The 15,971-nt window shown below is 40.3% G+C and overlaps 1 protein-coding gene across 2 annotated transcripts in view; it reads right to left on the bottom strand.

Moving 5' to 3' along the window:
• The window catches only part of CCNYL1 (cyclin Y like 1), a 36,654-nt gene that overhangs the window by 3,397 nt on the left and 17,286 nt on the right, over positions 1-15,971 (bottom strand). Inside the window, exons 4-9 of one of the 2 annotated variants that reach the window (XM_011223462.3) lie at positions 14,645-14,745; positions 11,489-11,524; positions 8,987-9,038; positions 7,558-7,677; positions 3,542-3,708; positions 72-234 (exon numbers count right to left, since the gene is read on the bottom strand). In XM_011223462.3, the coding sequence (XP_011221764.1) occupies positions 72-234; positions 3,542-3,708; positions 7,558-7,677; positions 8,987-9,038; positions 11,489-11,524; positions 14,645-14,745 (639 nt within the window). The remainder of the gene's footprint in view (positions 1-71; positions 235-3,541; positions 3,709-7,557; positions 7,678-8,986; positions 9,039-11,488; positions 11,525-14,644; positions 14,746-15,971) is intronic. The other variant, XM_034655071.1, reaches the window with a different exon arrangement.

Genomic DNA, 15,971 nt, shown 5'->3' with positions numbered 1-15,971 from the left:
ATGAGATTTAGCCAGAGATGCTGGTTTTGGTGGCTGACAGAAAACCCTGACTAATGATTTCACAGCCTTACCTCTAGATTTTGTGCTCTTTCTTTGCTAAGAGGAGCAAATAGAAAATTCAAGTTGTTGTCATCTGCTAAGGAGCGAAGGTCAAAGTAGTATTTGGCATAAACACTGGCGGGAACATTAATATTAAATTGAAGTAGCTCCAAAAAATGCCTTTCCATCTCATTCCTGGGGGAGGGGACAACAAAACCAACACAAGACAATTTTAGTCAACTGGGCTATCTTCAAAAGTATCATTCTGAGCCACTGGGAAGGCTCTACATTCTGTTTTGGAACAAACAGAGGCTACCCAGTGGATTAGTACACAAACGTTCAAACAAGGTGCAGCTATTTGTGGTCCTTTCTGCATCCCAGCACTTTGAGTTTGGGACAAGGGGGAAGAGGTTATGGCCCTCTTATGCACTCCTGCTGCTGACTCAGGGGCTCATTCTTCAGAGTTCCATTAGTGCAGCTGTACGATTCATGCTCCACGCTCACTCACAAGGCCCCACTATAGTGATCAGATGAAAGGAATGATGTATGCTGTTTATTAGCTCTGAAGAACTTGCAGACATTTTCACCGGCCGATAACAGGAAGGGGCTTATTGAAGTAGAGCCGCGCCAACAAAAGGAGTGGGCACATCACCACGGCAACAAATGGATCCATCGAGAGCCACTGCTATTATCTCTGAGGGGGAAAAACTCTTGAAGCAACAAGGATTCATCTCTAATAAATAAATAAATAAATAAGCTACGTTGGATGGAAAAGGGAATCCCCTCCCCCTGCCCCAGCGCATGGGGCTATGTCAAAGGGCATATATAAATGCAAGTCTCTGTTCACCTTCATTTTACTACGGCTAGAAATTGTCACTCTGACAGGACAGGATGCACTTTTTTAAACTTTGGAGGGCAGAACGATCAAAGAGATGTCTTGGCTCAACTAAACTCACTATGATCTGACCTCTTGTAGAGCACTGGACTCAAACAGCCTTTCTCTCCTGTTGGGAATGCAACCCCAAGATGTGGCACCACCCCCTCGGCAAAACAGAAGGCACACACCCACAGGGGGCCAGCTGGATAAAACAGGAAAGGAAAATGTTGGGAGCAGTCCTTTGCTCCACATGACCATACGGGCTCACTTGCCCAATGTTTAAGTAAATAAATATAAAATTGACCACTTTCACAGACATCCTTTAGAGAATTACATAAAAACCATAAATACCCGAACAAACATGAGCAGCTTACTTTATAGCATACTTGGTTTCTCGGTTTTAAAAAGTGTTAGTATTTTATCCATTGGATAGATCAACAAGTGTTGATGTTCACCTGTATGGTACGTAGAACATTCAGAATATGACCAGAGATGAGGTTCTCATTTGTTGAATTTTAAACCTGATTGAACCTACTTCCAAATTTAATTTCCTGTTCATATGGCTGTAAGTCTATAGAAATGTAAATCAGATAATGTTTTGATAATAAGCTAATCAGGACTTAATTTATACAGGAATAAATGCACTTCACTATCCCTTTTATATTTTCTCCACTAATACATTTTAATTGTGTGGAAATACAGTACTTCATAGGATTAACATGTCCATTAATAAAGGTTTAATCACTGGAGAAAAGCATTATGCCTATAGAATGTGCATCTTCTGGGTTTTTTGTTTTTTAAATAGCCAAACGGCTGAATAGCACACCATTTACAGGCACAGCAAATCTTCTGAATAGCAGCTGCTCAGTTTAACGTATTCTTTTGAAGAGGAATATATTCTAAAACATAGATGTTGGAAAAGTTTGAAGAAAAAGCTGATAGACACCAATTTTTCAACTTAGACTCAAAATGAGACTATTACAAATCGAAGTCAACAGCGGGGGAATAAAACAAATGTGTATTAAACACTTAGTTGTAATGCTTTCCAATTTCCAAAGATCATAAACAAAAGCAGCCTATTATTATCAACATAGCTCCTGGTGCTTCTCTGTTTATACACAAAAAATATCATTTGGAACTGGTCTTCCCGTAGCTAGACACTGACATCACTGCTCCTGGAAAGTCACTCTTACGAGCTCACACACTTCCCAGCGTGTTCCGAGGTTTTCACTAGAATCCGAGTCCCAGCCAGTTTCATTGAAGGTTTTGAGAAAATTTCAGTTGCCACCATGGTAGGGCTAGTGTTCATGATTACAAATTTTTCTTCCTTCAAGGGACCAGAGTTTGCATGCTGATGACAGTGGTGATCAAAGTCACTTTAGTTTCTGCAACTTGCAAAAGTACTTTTATTCATTTCAAATCCATTATTTGCCATAACACCATTTGCTACCATGGCTGCAAGCAACAGCTTCATGCCCACTCAGTGTCCACTATTATCAAAAGCCATTCGGACGGCCACCACCATCACTGGTCTCTTCTCCCAGTCGTAAGTATCCTCACTTCACTTGTAAATACGCACTTTGGTAATTCTGAATGACAATCTTATCTAGAGTAACGGGCAAAGGTAACAAAAACAAACTTGCCACTGCCTGCCATGATCTTAATCTTCCTAAGCTGTCCCATATAATCAAGACGTGTTCTTCCACATTTTCCCAAATGCCACCCACAAAGCCATTTTCACTCTCAGGAGGGCACTTCGAGAATCTACTGGAAATACCTCGCTGGCTCATACTGCCTACCACCCTCAGGGCCCTTCACAGAAGCCAGGGTGGCCAGACCGAAAGCCCTCGTTAGGTCTGGTGTTCGACTCCCATGTCAGCATGCCACCTGTGAGGAGCACCCTCCTGGCTGACGGAAGGCCCCAAGAAGCACTGCTATGGTTGCGGAGTGCCCCAGGAGATTTTCGAATGCGACAGGCATTGGGTGATGTCCCAGTGATGCTTTTTGGGACCTGAGAAATAGGAGCTTCCTAACTGAGTCCTCAGACTTATTTTTAAACAGGTGCCATACTCCTAGTATAGGAAGAGGCAGGAGCACCGGGATCTGAAACCTTCATACACGTGGCTACTTTTGTACCATGGTTTCTGTAACAACAGAACTTCAGATAAAAATAGAATCACCAGCAAAAGCTGGCTCAGGTTGAAGGTACAAACTCTCAATGTTCTAGAGGCCCTAAGACCTTAACAGTGGCCATTTATTTTAAAGGTCAGACATAGGCCTCTTTAAAATGGACTGGAACTGGTAGGCAGCTTTAAGAAAGCCGTGGAGATATTTATAATACTGTATTGAGTGTAAGCCTGTAAAATGTATGCCAAAAACCAGCAGAAATATACACTTCAATTTACCAAGCAGATTATTAAAACAATAACACATCAAGAACTAGCAATTAATGATGGGAAATATGAATTGTTATACCATAGCCAGATAGGAAATCTGTAATTTTATACCTATTTCAGTTCTTTGCACAATGTAACCTTTAAAAATATTTCTTAAAATGTACACTTTACTGGAGCAAAGGAGGCACTAGAAAATGGTTAGAAAGTTCACCAAAACCTTACAACTCACATGTCCTCAACTGTAATGTCCTTGAGGATCTGGCAGTAGTCCACATTCCACACGGCCTGATCGTCCCAAACCTTGGAGGCAAGAAGAATGGCTCCCAAAACAATTCTTTTCCAGTTAGTGGGACAAATGTCGATCTCAGCATAAGTTAAAAGCCTTTCTAAGTAAACCTGCAAAAGTAGAGAACTGATCTTTGATTTTAGTTCAGTTTAAGTGCTGTGATAAGAACTGTTAGGAATGACAGATTTCATCTGTTTTTGACATGCCTTTTATTCTTACAAAGGTCTACAAAGACTCGGCCCCGCCAGCCAAAGCCAGAGGCCAGATCACAGCTGTGGGTCAGATACTTCTGTTGCCTACTCTGCCCATGTGAATTTCCAGCCTTGGTCACAGGAATGAATGGACATCTCAGCAAAAGGCATCTTGAAGACAGGTTATTAACCGTCCCATTCATAAAGGGAACTGATTCAATACAACTGACTGCAGATTCGAGTTGTTCAATAAACCCTTGAGTGCCTACCCTGTGCAAGGTACCACATCTGGCTGGTCGTTACACAGTCATTTTACACAGTACTTGAATATGTAAAACCCTGGTTAATACTGAGCACATGTTTGCTTTCCCCTTTTCACATTAAGTAGTCCTTTTGTGGCGCAAGTGTGAAGATAGAAACTGGTGGTCAAGAGTGCCTCCCAGTGGCTGCTGTGTCGCACAGCAGGACGGCGAGTACAAACAGGTGTGCTGGAGGCTTTACAACTGTTAAGTAGTCCCCTAATTGTTAGTGTCTTTTAAAGGAACATACATGCATACAAAGGACAGTCCTCCTATCCCCTCATTTTCACATCTCCATTATCATCTCACCATAATTCGTTTCTGTCTTACGTTACCTGCAGCTTAGTCAATTCTGTTGGTTTTAAAGTGCTAACAGAGCCGCCAGGTTCTGCACCCAAGACTCCTCTAAACCCTCTGTGTGAGAGGACTCCAGGATCTCTCTCCCACCTATCAAATGTCCGCTCCACCAGGCCCTGGGAAGAGCTAACAGCTGAGTAAAGATTACAAAGATAAGCCGTGATTTGTTGAACTTCAAAGGGTTCTCTGCAGAAGAGCATATATGCCATTTGACAAGAAGTCCAATTTCAGAGTGTGTTTATTGTCTGAAGGTTGTCTGATTGCCAGCTCAGATTTGCCAATATTTTCCAAACGCAACTGTGTTCTCAAAAACAAATGGTTCTTGAATGTTATATGTTCTTAGTGAAATTCTGCTCCCGTTCCCCCAAATAGCCCTCTCAGGGATCCTAAAAATGAACGAGTGGAAGCGATGGTACCAGTTCCCCTTCTCTAGGAATAATACATGGAAGTTGCAGTGGTTGTGCATGCCTACTGACATGTGGTATTGTCATTCTTTTTAATTTTAGTCATTCTAGTAAAATGATTTCTTGATGTGGTTTTACCAGGTTCAACTCTCTACTTTATGGGAATAATTAAAGGCACTTATACAACGCTGGCATCTCTCAACTTCCTATCTATTCCCTTTACTGGCAAACTTGGAATCTGCCCAGCCTCATCAATACCACTGGCTCTCCTGTGTCTGTGGGAGTGAGATTTCCTTCTTCTCACTGAAGTAACTCTTCTTTTGGTGATCCCATCCCACTTGTGCAGAACTGTTCACAAAATTCTTTTTGAAGACTTTTTTCTCTCTCTGCCAGAGATTTTCCCCAATATGAATGGATTTACATTGCCCATTGCCCCCATCCTACCCGCCCCCTATGCTCCCCTCACAGCTCCAGCCCCAGCCTGCTTCCTCTCATTTTGCTCACAGAAAAATGCCTCATGCTGGCTTCTCATCTCCCATCAGCTTCCTAACCCGTGGTAGTCCGCCCTGCAGCTATCACTCCCCAGGTCCTCGGTGCCTTCAGCCCAACTCTGCACTCCCAGAGCCTTCCCTAGTAACCGAAAGGGCACTGACACTGGCCTCGTTGCTGGGGCCTCCATTTGACTTAATCCCATTCCAATCCACCAGCAGTTTTTGTTACCTCTACCTGCACTGGTGATTTGACTGATTTCTATCCTCACTTCTCAGCTGTATCGCTGGCACTGCCTCCTTACCTCTCCGCCTCCACTCTGACTTGCACTAGTCTCTTGTCCCCAGAGCAGCCAGGACAGCCTCTTCAATGAAGAGCACTTCATACCCCTGCTCGAGATCTGCCAGAGGTTTCCCGTCAAACAAGTAACAGTTTCCCTTCCTCCCAGGCCTGTGACCTCCAAGGCCCCAGAAGATACGCCACTGCCCTCCTGTGACCTCACCTTGAATGCTGTTCCCCTCATCCTTCCTCTGACCAGTGGCCACCTCGCTGTTCCTTGAACACTCAAAAAATGTTCCCATCTCGGAGCCTGCATCTGCGCCCTCTGCCTGTAATGCCAGGGTTCATCCTGTTCCTCAGGCAGGTCATGGTTCAGGTGTTACCTCCTTAAAGAGGCTCGTCCTGATCATGCTATCTGAAATGATGAGCCCCACTGATCACTTTACCCCTTTGCACTGCTTTCTCTTCTTGCTTTTACCACTATCTGAAATACTTACGTAACACTCACTTGAAAAAACAAACGAAAAAACAACTCATCTCTTCCTCGCTAGAATATAAGCTATATAAAGGCAAGAACTTTATTCCACCTGTTTTCTCCTCTGTCCCCAACACTTAGAGTAGTGACACAGACTTGGTATTCAGTGGGTATGCGACGGGCATTTGGCCTTTCAACCACTCTCTCCTTGAATCTATCATCTTGGCATCTCTTTTATCCCTCCTGGGTCCTACCACTCTAGCCACTCCTCTGAGGACATGTCCCTTAAATGCTGTTAGTCTTTACAGATCTAGCTTCTATTCATTTTTTATTCTATACTTTTCTATACTCTTCTCTGCATTTGAACAGCCACTACTCTTAACTTCCCTACGTCTAGCTCAGATTCATGCTCAGTCCGTATATTCAAGTGATGACTAGACAGTGTCACTTGGCCACCTCACGGGTATGTCACGCTTAACCTGTCTACAAGGAATTCCCCCTCTTCCAACCCAGATGCTCTCCTTCCGGCATCGCCTTGCTCTCCATATGGGAGGACCACTCTGCCTCTTTCCAGCATGGGCTGAGCACTCCAAATGGTCTGTAGCTCAAAGAAAGGGCCTGAGTGCCCACTGAGGGGTTTCTACTCAATAGCACAAGCCTCCTCTCCTAAATTCTAACTGGATACTAAAGGAGGACAGGCACTGACCTAAGTATTCTTTCCCTCCAGACCATGCAGTTAACTTGCCCCCATAGGTTTACTGTACAAAGGAGTGAAAATAACCCCAGCTGCCTCTCACTTAAATAGAATTTATTTTTCAAATGATAAAATCTTACCACAGGAATTCTGTGTGGATAACACAAAGGTCCTTACACAGCTGTAGCTTAGTAGGCAAACTAGCAAAGCCTTTCCAAGTACTTCTGGCACTAGAATCCTGGGCAGCTTCACAGGCAGGCACAAGAGGACACCAGGGATGGATGAACACCCATCATCCAAGGAACAGAAAATTCAGGGCAACAGTTCTCCATCAGGACACACATGAGAATTGTGTGGGGAATACTGAGATAATCTGGGACTCAGCTTAGACCTACACCAAATGAGTCTCTGCCTGTGGACCAGATGGTTTTGTTACTGCCCCTGTCCTACCCCAGCTCCCCCAGCACACCTTCTGAGTGTGTACGTGTGTGCACTGCGTGTACATCTGTGTGCTAAGGTATGGAGGGAGAAACCAGAAATCTCTCCTGCCTTTAACAGCAATTCTTTTGTGATTAGAAAAGCAACAGCACGTTTTGAAAAATAATGATTATATTATTAAGCCTGAAGGTGTGTATTTTACTTTCAATAGGTTTCTCTTAAACTTCTGATGATCATTTCAGGAACCTACTTTTACGTGAAAAGCAGGACAATACCCTGTGCATAAGACTGAAAATTGAAGAAACAAGTTGTAAGAAAGAAGAAATATCTTACCAAAGTTACTATTGCACATTCAGCTGTTAGCTGTGCAGCACTGAAAAGAGTACGAACAAATCTGTAAATAAATTTGTGTTCAGGATCATGCTTAAAGTATTCCTCTGGAACCTTCTCTCGCTGAAAGAAGAAAAAAATGCAGTATAAGTATCCACCGAAGAAAAACACTTCAGTGCCCATAATACAGCAGTCTTTGCATTTGGGCCCACGTGCCCAAAATGATTTTGATTAGGTGACATGTCTTTTAGTTTTTTAAATACAAACAATAGGATCTTAAAATACCACAGTGATTCAATACTCACCACCATTCGTTAAAGAAAAATACAGGCATGACCTCAGAAAATTTATATATATTCCTTTCTATCTAAATGTAAACTATTTTTAGGCTCAACAGTCTGGTTGATCACCATGTTGTATTTCTCTGCAATCAACTCTGAAAAACATTTTTGGGGTGCCTGGGTGGCTCAGTCGGTTGAGCAGCCAACTCTTGGTTTCAGCTAAGGTCATGATCTCCGGGTGGTGAGATCAAGCCCTGTGTGGGGCTCCATGCTCAGCAGGGAGTCTGTGTGAGATTTTCTCTCCCTCTCCCCTCCCCCTGCTTGCCTGTCTGCACAGGTGCACACAGCACACACTCTCAAATAAATACAGCGTAAAAAAAGGGAACGGAAAGGAAAGGGAACGGAAAGGGAAGGGAAGGGAGGGGAGGGGAGGGGAGGAGAGGGGAGGGAAGGAAAACATTTTGTTTCCTCTAAACCATAAGACTCTAAGTCTGTGCTGACCTATGCGATAGTCACCAGCCGAACGTGGCTGTAGAGCACCTGAGGAAGTGAGTCTCAGAATTGTTATTTTAGGGACACCTGGGTGTCTCAGTCAGTTAAGCGTCTGCCTTCAGCTCAGGTCATGATCCCAGGGTGCTGGGATCAAGTCCCGCATCAGGCTCCTTGCTCAGTGGGGAGCCTGCTTCTCCCCCTGCTTGTGGGCTCACTCTCTCTGACAAATAAATAAAATCTTAAAAAAAAAAAAAAACTGTTATTTTAAAGGATTTAATATTTAAATCATTTTCTAATTTTCTTCACAGAGATCATAACATATTTGTTAGGTTTATTTATAAATATTTATATTATTTTGCAGTTACTGAAATTTATCTTTTAAAAAGATACACTTTCCGTGATCTGGGTACATTCACTCACTCTGGCTCACTGATTCTACAAAGCTGCAGCTCAGCTCTTGCTCTAGCATATTCCTCATACAGCATTCCTTTGGTAAAATGATTAGACACAACATGGGGTAGGGAAGAAGACTTAAGATGATTTTGACTTCAGGCTGGAGGGAGTAATTTTCCCCTGGTAATTAATTTCGAATCAAATCAGCATGAAATAAACTCAAGTGCATGAAAGAAAAATACAACTTCAATAAAACTGACACTTACTGTGAGTGGATGTGATCTCTCATCAAAAATATCCAAGGATCTATTTGCATCTCTATAAAATAAAAACATGCATCTTAAAAATTAATTCAGGAATTAATACCTTAGTAAAGTACCTGCTGGGAGTAGAGAGGGGAGTGGAAGCAGCTTAACTTTCAACAAAGCAAACAGTTTTACAAATTCTTTTGCATTTTGGCCTTCAGACGGTTTCCTGACCTCTGTGAAGTCTCTCCTACCACAATCAGCCAAAGCAGAGCTGTCTTTCAGAACAATGACTTTCCCTGGCAGGTAATGCTAGTAAACCAAAAATATTTTCACTCCTCTAAGCCCACAGCGGACTACATAAGAACATTTTATAAAGCAGTACTGGTGGGCAAAAAGTCTTTACAGTTTAATAAATGTGAATACGAAATTTATGTTTTTTCCCTGTTTTTTTCCTCTCTGTAATTCTCTATATGATGTATTACCACGTATTTCTTCTAGTCTCTCTTAAGTGGTTTGAGTTAAAATGTGATTTTTTTTTTAAATTGTAAAAGAGACCAGTCTTTTAAAAGGTCACCACCCTACTATGTTGTGCCCATTTACCCAGTGGTTTTCTGGGGTATGGTCTGTAGGCCTCTAGGGCTCCCCTTTTCAGAGCCCCCCCCATGAAGTCAAAACTGTTTTTATAGGAATACTGAAGATGTTACTGCTCATACACTTCTGACATCTGCAATGACTGTATAAAAATAACAGGGAGTAGAACTGCTTGTTTCTGTGCATGAGCCAAGGCAGTGGTACCCGGCCGCACCTGGTCATTCCGGTCTTCGCTGCTGCTTGCAGTTGAAAAAACATTCTGCTCTACTTAAGAACATCCTTGAAAAAGCAGTAAGATTTAACAGTGTTATTAAACCTCGATCCTTCTAATATTCGAATAAGCAGAAATTATGTATGAACCACTTCTGCATGCTGAAAGACAGCTAAGGAAAAGCACTTGTGACTTAGCTATGAGCTGAATAAGCCACTGTTTTCACAGAGCACCGTCTTTTTTTTAAGGTACAACTGACAGTCATTCTCTTAAAAATGAACAACGTGAGGGCGCCTGGCTGACTCAGTCGGTAAAATATGGGACTCCTGATCTCAAGGTCCTGAGTTCAAGCCCCATGCTGGGTGTAGAGTTTACTTAAAATTAAATCTAAAAATATTTTTTAAAAAAATGAACAAAGCGGGGTGGGGGGGGCGCCCAGGTGGCTCAGTCAGTTAAGTGTCTGCCTTCGGCTCAGGTCATGATCCTGGGGTCCTGAGATTGAGCCCCGCATCGGGCTCCCTGCTCAGTGGGGAGTCTGCTTCTCCTTCTCCCTCTGCCCCTGCGCCTTTGCTCTCTCTTGCTTACTCTCTCTCGCAATAAAATCTTAAAAAAAAAATGAACAAAGTGAGCCTGAAAGTTCAAGAAAAATAAAGTATTTGTTGCCAATGATAAAATTCAGGCTATCAAGCTAAAAAAAAAAAAAGAATCAGGATTTTGGAAAACTTGTACCTTTTACTGTAAGCTTCATCTACTGTAAGCTTAACAGCTTCTCAATACTTACAAGCTTTTCTGATAAGACAGGTGGTGATCCTAACAGAAGTGAGTTTTTGACACTGTATAAAGAAACGTGAACTAGTGCTTTCCAACTGACCAATGCATAATATTCTAAAACCACATACAGATAAAAGACCTATTCAGTGTGCAAGATAGATCAATGGGTATTAACAGTATAAGTTCACTGATAAGATTTACAATTCCGTTATACATAAAAAAATTCCCTTCCAATCTAAGAAACTGGCACTTGTGGACTTTAAGTGAAGCATCTTAGAATATCCACAATATCTGAAGGCTTTAAAAGTACACCTTTTTCCAACTATATATCTAATAAGGCTGGATCTTCATATTGTTTCTTCAAATCACTGAAGACAGGGTGTAAGAAAGCTGTCTTCTATTAAGCCAGAGAGCAAAGAGATTTGTAAAACTGTAAATCAATGACATACTTTTCACTCAACTTTTTTGTTGTGGAAAAGTTACTTTTCAATAATAAAAAAAAATGATTCACGGTAACACTGGGGTTCTCAATCGGGGTGATTTTGTTCCCCACGGGACATCTGGCCATGTCTGGGGACACAATGTGGAAGGAGGGAGACGTGCTACTGGGATCTGGTGAGTAGAGACCAGGGGGACTGCTAAACACCCTATCACGCACAGGACAACCCTCCACAACAAAGTATTACCTAGCTCAAAATGCCAATAGTGCCATAAAAACCCTGTTTTGACATACAGTGCTTTTAATTTTTAAATTCTCAAATTTAATTTCTAACACAGTAAATATCAATACAACCCACATGAACAAATACTTTTTGGGTCTTCAATAGTGTAATAAAAGCCCTCGAAAAGTTTATTCTAATAATATCTATACTTGTTACCTAACACTAAACATGATACCTTGAAAATTAATTATCTGGAATAACAAGACAGGTTTTAAAAGAGCTCACCTGTTCTTTATGTGGTAATATATTGCTAAGGTCACACTGTGGAAGGAAAAAGAAAATTGTAAGAATTGATTTTATCATGTTAGGCGGGAAGACATTTCTTTAAAAGGGGTTGGGAGGGAGACAGGATCCTTCCAGGGACTCAAGGGCCCTGAAATCCTCTAATTCAAAACAGTTCATATGGGCACTTTCCCCCTTGTTTGAGTCCTTTGGCTTTTGGCAAAAAAAGGAGGACCAAACTTCTTTTGCTTTTGGCAAAAAGAGGACCACCAACTGTTAGAAGACCTGTTTTGGTCCATAATTATAATATATAAATCATTACACATTTTCCCTGTCATTTGTCCTTCTACCCACAGAATCTTTCCTCCTTCTATACAAGTTTTATCTGTTTGTACACATGCTTAAATTTAACCCATACGGTAATTTTTGTTTTTATTTAAAAAAAAAACAAAAAACGTTAGACCCTGCATTTCAACTGATTTAGTTTACTATCCACCAAACACACCCACTTTCCATTGTTTCTCTAAAAGTAAATAAAGTGTTCCATACCAAATAAAATAATTTAAAATCATAATTAGAAAATTTAATAGCAAATATAAGTACCCACAAAATCAATGATAGGTCTAGCTACCCCGAAATTTATGCTGTGCTAACAATGCAGCATAAATCTACACAGTATAATATTGAATGACAGCTATTTCCAAATTAAATATTAATGAACAGATAGATATAAGTCCTCAGATACTCTTTAAGTTACTATATTCCTAAGTCATTCACAGATGTTTTGTACTAGGCAACAAAGGGGTTCTCCTAGTTAAGTTATATGTTTCCCTTTGCCCTCAAAATGTCTAAAATGAAGCTCAAAACAATTGAGGGAAGGCAAATCTGAATTTGAGAACTAGGTCTATAGAAAATGAGCACTTGTGAAAAGGCCTAGAACGCTATTAGCATCAAAGATGGATACTTCTATAGTGCTTCAAATAGTTTCATCTTCAATTTGATTTTAAAATCACAGAATTCAAAGTTCTATGCTGAAAAGGACCATGAAACCTTAGATAGCATTTAGTTAAACAATCCATCTTACACGTAAGGAACCAAGGCTTAAAACTGACGTGCCCAAGGTCCCACAGATGGTCAGGAGCAGTTCTCTTCCTCCCACACTAACCAGGCAGTGGTTCTCCAAGCTTAGCTGTGCGCTGGGATTGCCTGAGAAGCTTTAAAAACTGCTTGGCTTCTACCTCCAGCTGGTCTGATTTAACTGACACTGGGTATAACTTGGTCATTAGAAGGGCTTTTAAAGTTCCCCAGGTGACCACAATATACATTGAAATCTGGGAATGAATGAATCATTTGGGATGCTTTCATCCATACAATGATACGTCGTATCCTTCCTCAGCCTATCACAAAGCTTGTGAGAATGTGGTAGGGGAGGGGGAAATGCATGTATTTGGAAACATAGATTTATGAAAAAAAGCTGCACAAGTGATTCTAATAAGGCTCCCCCCACTAAGAACAATACACTACCCCAATGTAAACATTTTTCAAAATCATTCCTAAAAGCCAATGTGCCCTATTTTCTCAGTAAACCTTTATTTCATCAATAATAAAGGCACTGAATTATTTTTAAAACTTAATGAAAGCAAATAAAATTTACTGTACTTCCACAAATTAGAGTTAAGTTGGGAAAAACAAGCATGAAACCTACTTCTCTGAGCAAGGTTAATCTTTAAAACCACTTTTGAATTGTATACTAAAACATCAGAATCTTTTGAATTCAAAAGTTGGGGACTCTAGCCAAAGTAGTTTTTTCAACACATGGATTTAGTGTCTTGGCTCAATAAAAACATTCAGTGATTACTTGTTAGATGCCAACGCTCAGGACTTTAGACTTCTGGGGCTCAGTTTTTGCTGAAACACTATTTGATCTCCACTACTGTTATAAGGGAGAGAAGAAAGGTACATTATTATGACTGTGAACTTGCTGTTCTTAATTAAAGTAGAATTTACTGATAATTTAATTAGCTGACAAAGCTGGTACATCAGAAACAAAATTAAGTTTATAAGCCAATTGTTTTTAAGACTGAAAAATAAAATTAAAGATGAAAATATTAATATTTTGAAGTAATGTTCCAAACTGCGTTCTGGAAAATCAACACTCACGTCCCAAAGAGATGTCGATAACATTCTTTGGCCAATCTCGATGAAGTCAGGAAGCTCTCCATATCCAGTTTTGGTTTTTTTCCCCCCTCCCTTAAATAAGCTTGAAAGGTTCATCTTAGGGTGTTCTAAAACTGCAACTCTAATTGTGGATTATAAGGTGCTCCCAGAAATTAAGGAATAGTTTCCATCATCACAACGCTGTTCATGTTTGCTGAAGTATAAACCTGACCACAACTATGTTTCCAAAACTATCTTTTTCATTGTTCTCTGCTGTGGTTTTCATATATATGGACTGATATCGTCTCCTGGAGATATATTTCTATATCTATACACATATATAAAGTTAAAATTAAGTATACCTATTACATTACAATTTTCAGTTGGGCAAAATTTCATCCATAAAGAAATTAAGCTTGAGAATTTGTTCCTTAAGATTGATTTGGTATATTTTCCTCCTCTTTGGGAGATAAGGAGGAGAAGTTAATTTTCATACAGAAATAGTACGGGGGGGAAAAGTACATGATGGGGAAAATCTGACTAAAATCCAATTAAATTTAAATGCAGATACACTCTGGTGCCAGCAGGGGACAAACTGTTCCTTCTTTTGAGAGTAGCTTCCAAAGCAGTATACACATTGTTTTAGGCCTATAACTCATGAAGAAATACTTCTTTCTAGAAACATCCAATAAAAAGCACCTCTCCCTCTCCTCATTATGTTCAACAATGTCTTAACAACAGAAATGTATTAAGTAAGAGGTGTACTTTTCCTGGGATTTTTTTATTTGCTAACTGGCTTTCCCTTCTACTGTGCACTCTAAGATTAAAATGGAACCTGAATATTCAGATTGAGATCCTGGAAAGCAATATAAAATAGACACCAGTTTCTTAACCTGATCACTGAAAAGGACAATCAAATGACTGAAATGACCAAGTATGGCTAGGAAGCTTTTAGCATGAGGGGGTCTGTCACTCAGCCCTTGGCGACCTAGTTGTACTCACCATTTTATTGTGGTTCTAAGATTAGGTTGGCTGACTGTGCTGTCATCTAGAAATATTGTTGAGCATGAGCTATACTTTTTAGTAAGCTGCCCTGGAGATACCTGAAGGGGAAGGGAAATAGAAGAAAATGTCACAGTAAGTTAAACCTATAAAAGTGTGTTTTTTCCTCGGTTAAAATGTCAAATGATAAAGCATTAAGATTTTTCTTATACTTCAGGAACTGCTTGAGTGTGTTATCATGTGCGGCTCTATGGGAAACCCAGTGGATGCTCTAACTTCCCACATGAGATTTTAGGAATGGTTATAAACTACTGCCCTTGATCAATTACCTATTATCAAACCTGACAAGCACCTATTATAAATTCCCTTTATAATAATGTAAGAAGCTTAGAATAAGATTTCCGTGTTTTTTTTTTCTTAAGCAATGAAAAGCAGCTGAGATTTTCTTTTATTATTATTTTACTACAATGAAATGTAATGCCTTATATAATATTGATGCATGAACATTTTATTGCAGAAAATGAAAGCCCATAAATAAATAAATGTTCTTGTAATCAGAGGCTGTTTGTGCCAGGGTTGCTCTATCACTAATAAGCAAGGGGGACCCTAGGTCTCTCCGGGCCTCAGTTTCCTTATCTGGAGGGCAAGAGAGTACTGCTTTAAGATTCTCTCACATAAAAAAACAGATAAAACAGCTTATGAGAACTTCACTTTAACTTCATGTTTAAGTAAGACTGCCATCACATTACTCAAGTGAGAACCTCAGAGTACTTTCCATTCATTTAAAAATTTTATTAATTCTATTCTGTAAGTTACTTGACATTCATCACAACAATTTCCTGCCTCGCTCATGCTGCTTTCTATGCCTACAATGCCTTTTTCTTCCTCCTTGTGCCAGAAAGTTTGACCTCATCTACCTCTAGGATACCTTTGCCAGCAGACACACCACAAAACTTTGTCTGTATGCTCACACATCTAATCTGCCACTTGTTACATGCTACCAATTGCTTGAAGGGTGTCCCCCTCCCAAGAAAGTAAGCTTCTCCAGGGAAGGGAGGACTCTTACTCCTCCTACCTCCAGCTACTGAACAAAGAATCTGACAAATTAGGAGTTCAATAAGTGTTTGACAAATTATTTAAAATCAGTTAACAACTGGAAGGAAAATCTTACTACAAATTAGTGAGAATTTATCTGGAGTAGTGTCAGAGAGGTGACAATGAACTTCTGGAGACCCTTGGTAGAATAAACCATCTTTAAAACACTTTAGAAGTATCCATTTATCTGTGAAGAGCCTGAGCCTCAGTATATAGCAATAGTCAAATACTG

The sequence above is a fragment of the Ailuropoda melanoleuca genome, chromosome 2 (assembly GCF_002007445.2).
Source record: "Ailuropoda melanoleuca isolate Jingjing chromosome 2, ASM200744v2, whole genome shotgun sequence".
In the NCBI taxonomy this organism is placed as follows: Eukaryota; Metazoa; Chordata; class Mammalia; order Carnivora; family Ursidae; genus Ailuropoda; species Ailuropoda melanoleuca.
The sequence above is the reverse complement of the archived record's forward strand: the minus strand, read 5'-3'. Positions and strand labels throughout refer to the sequence as shown.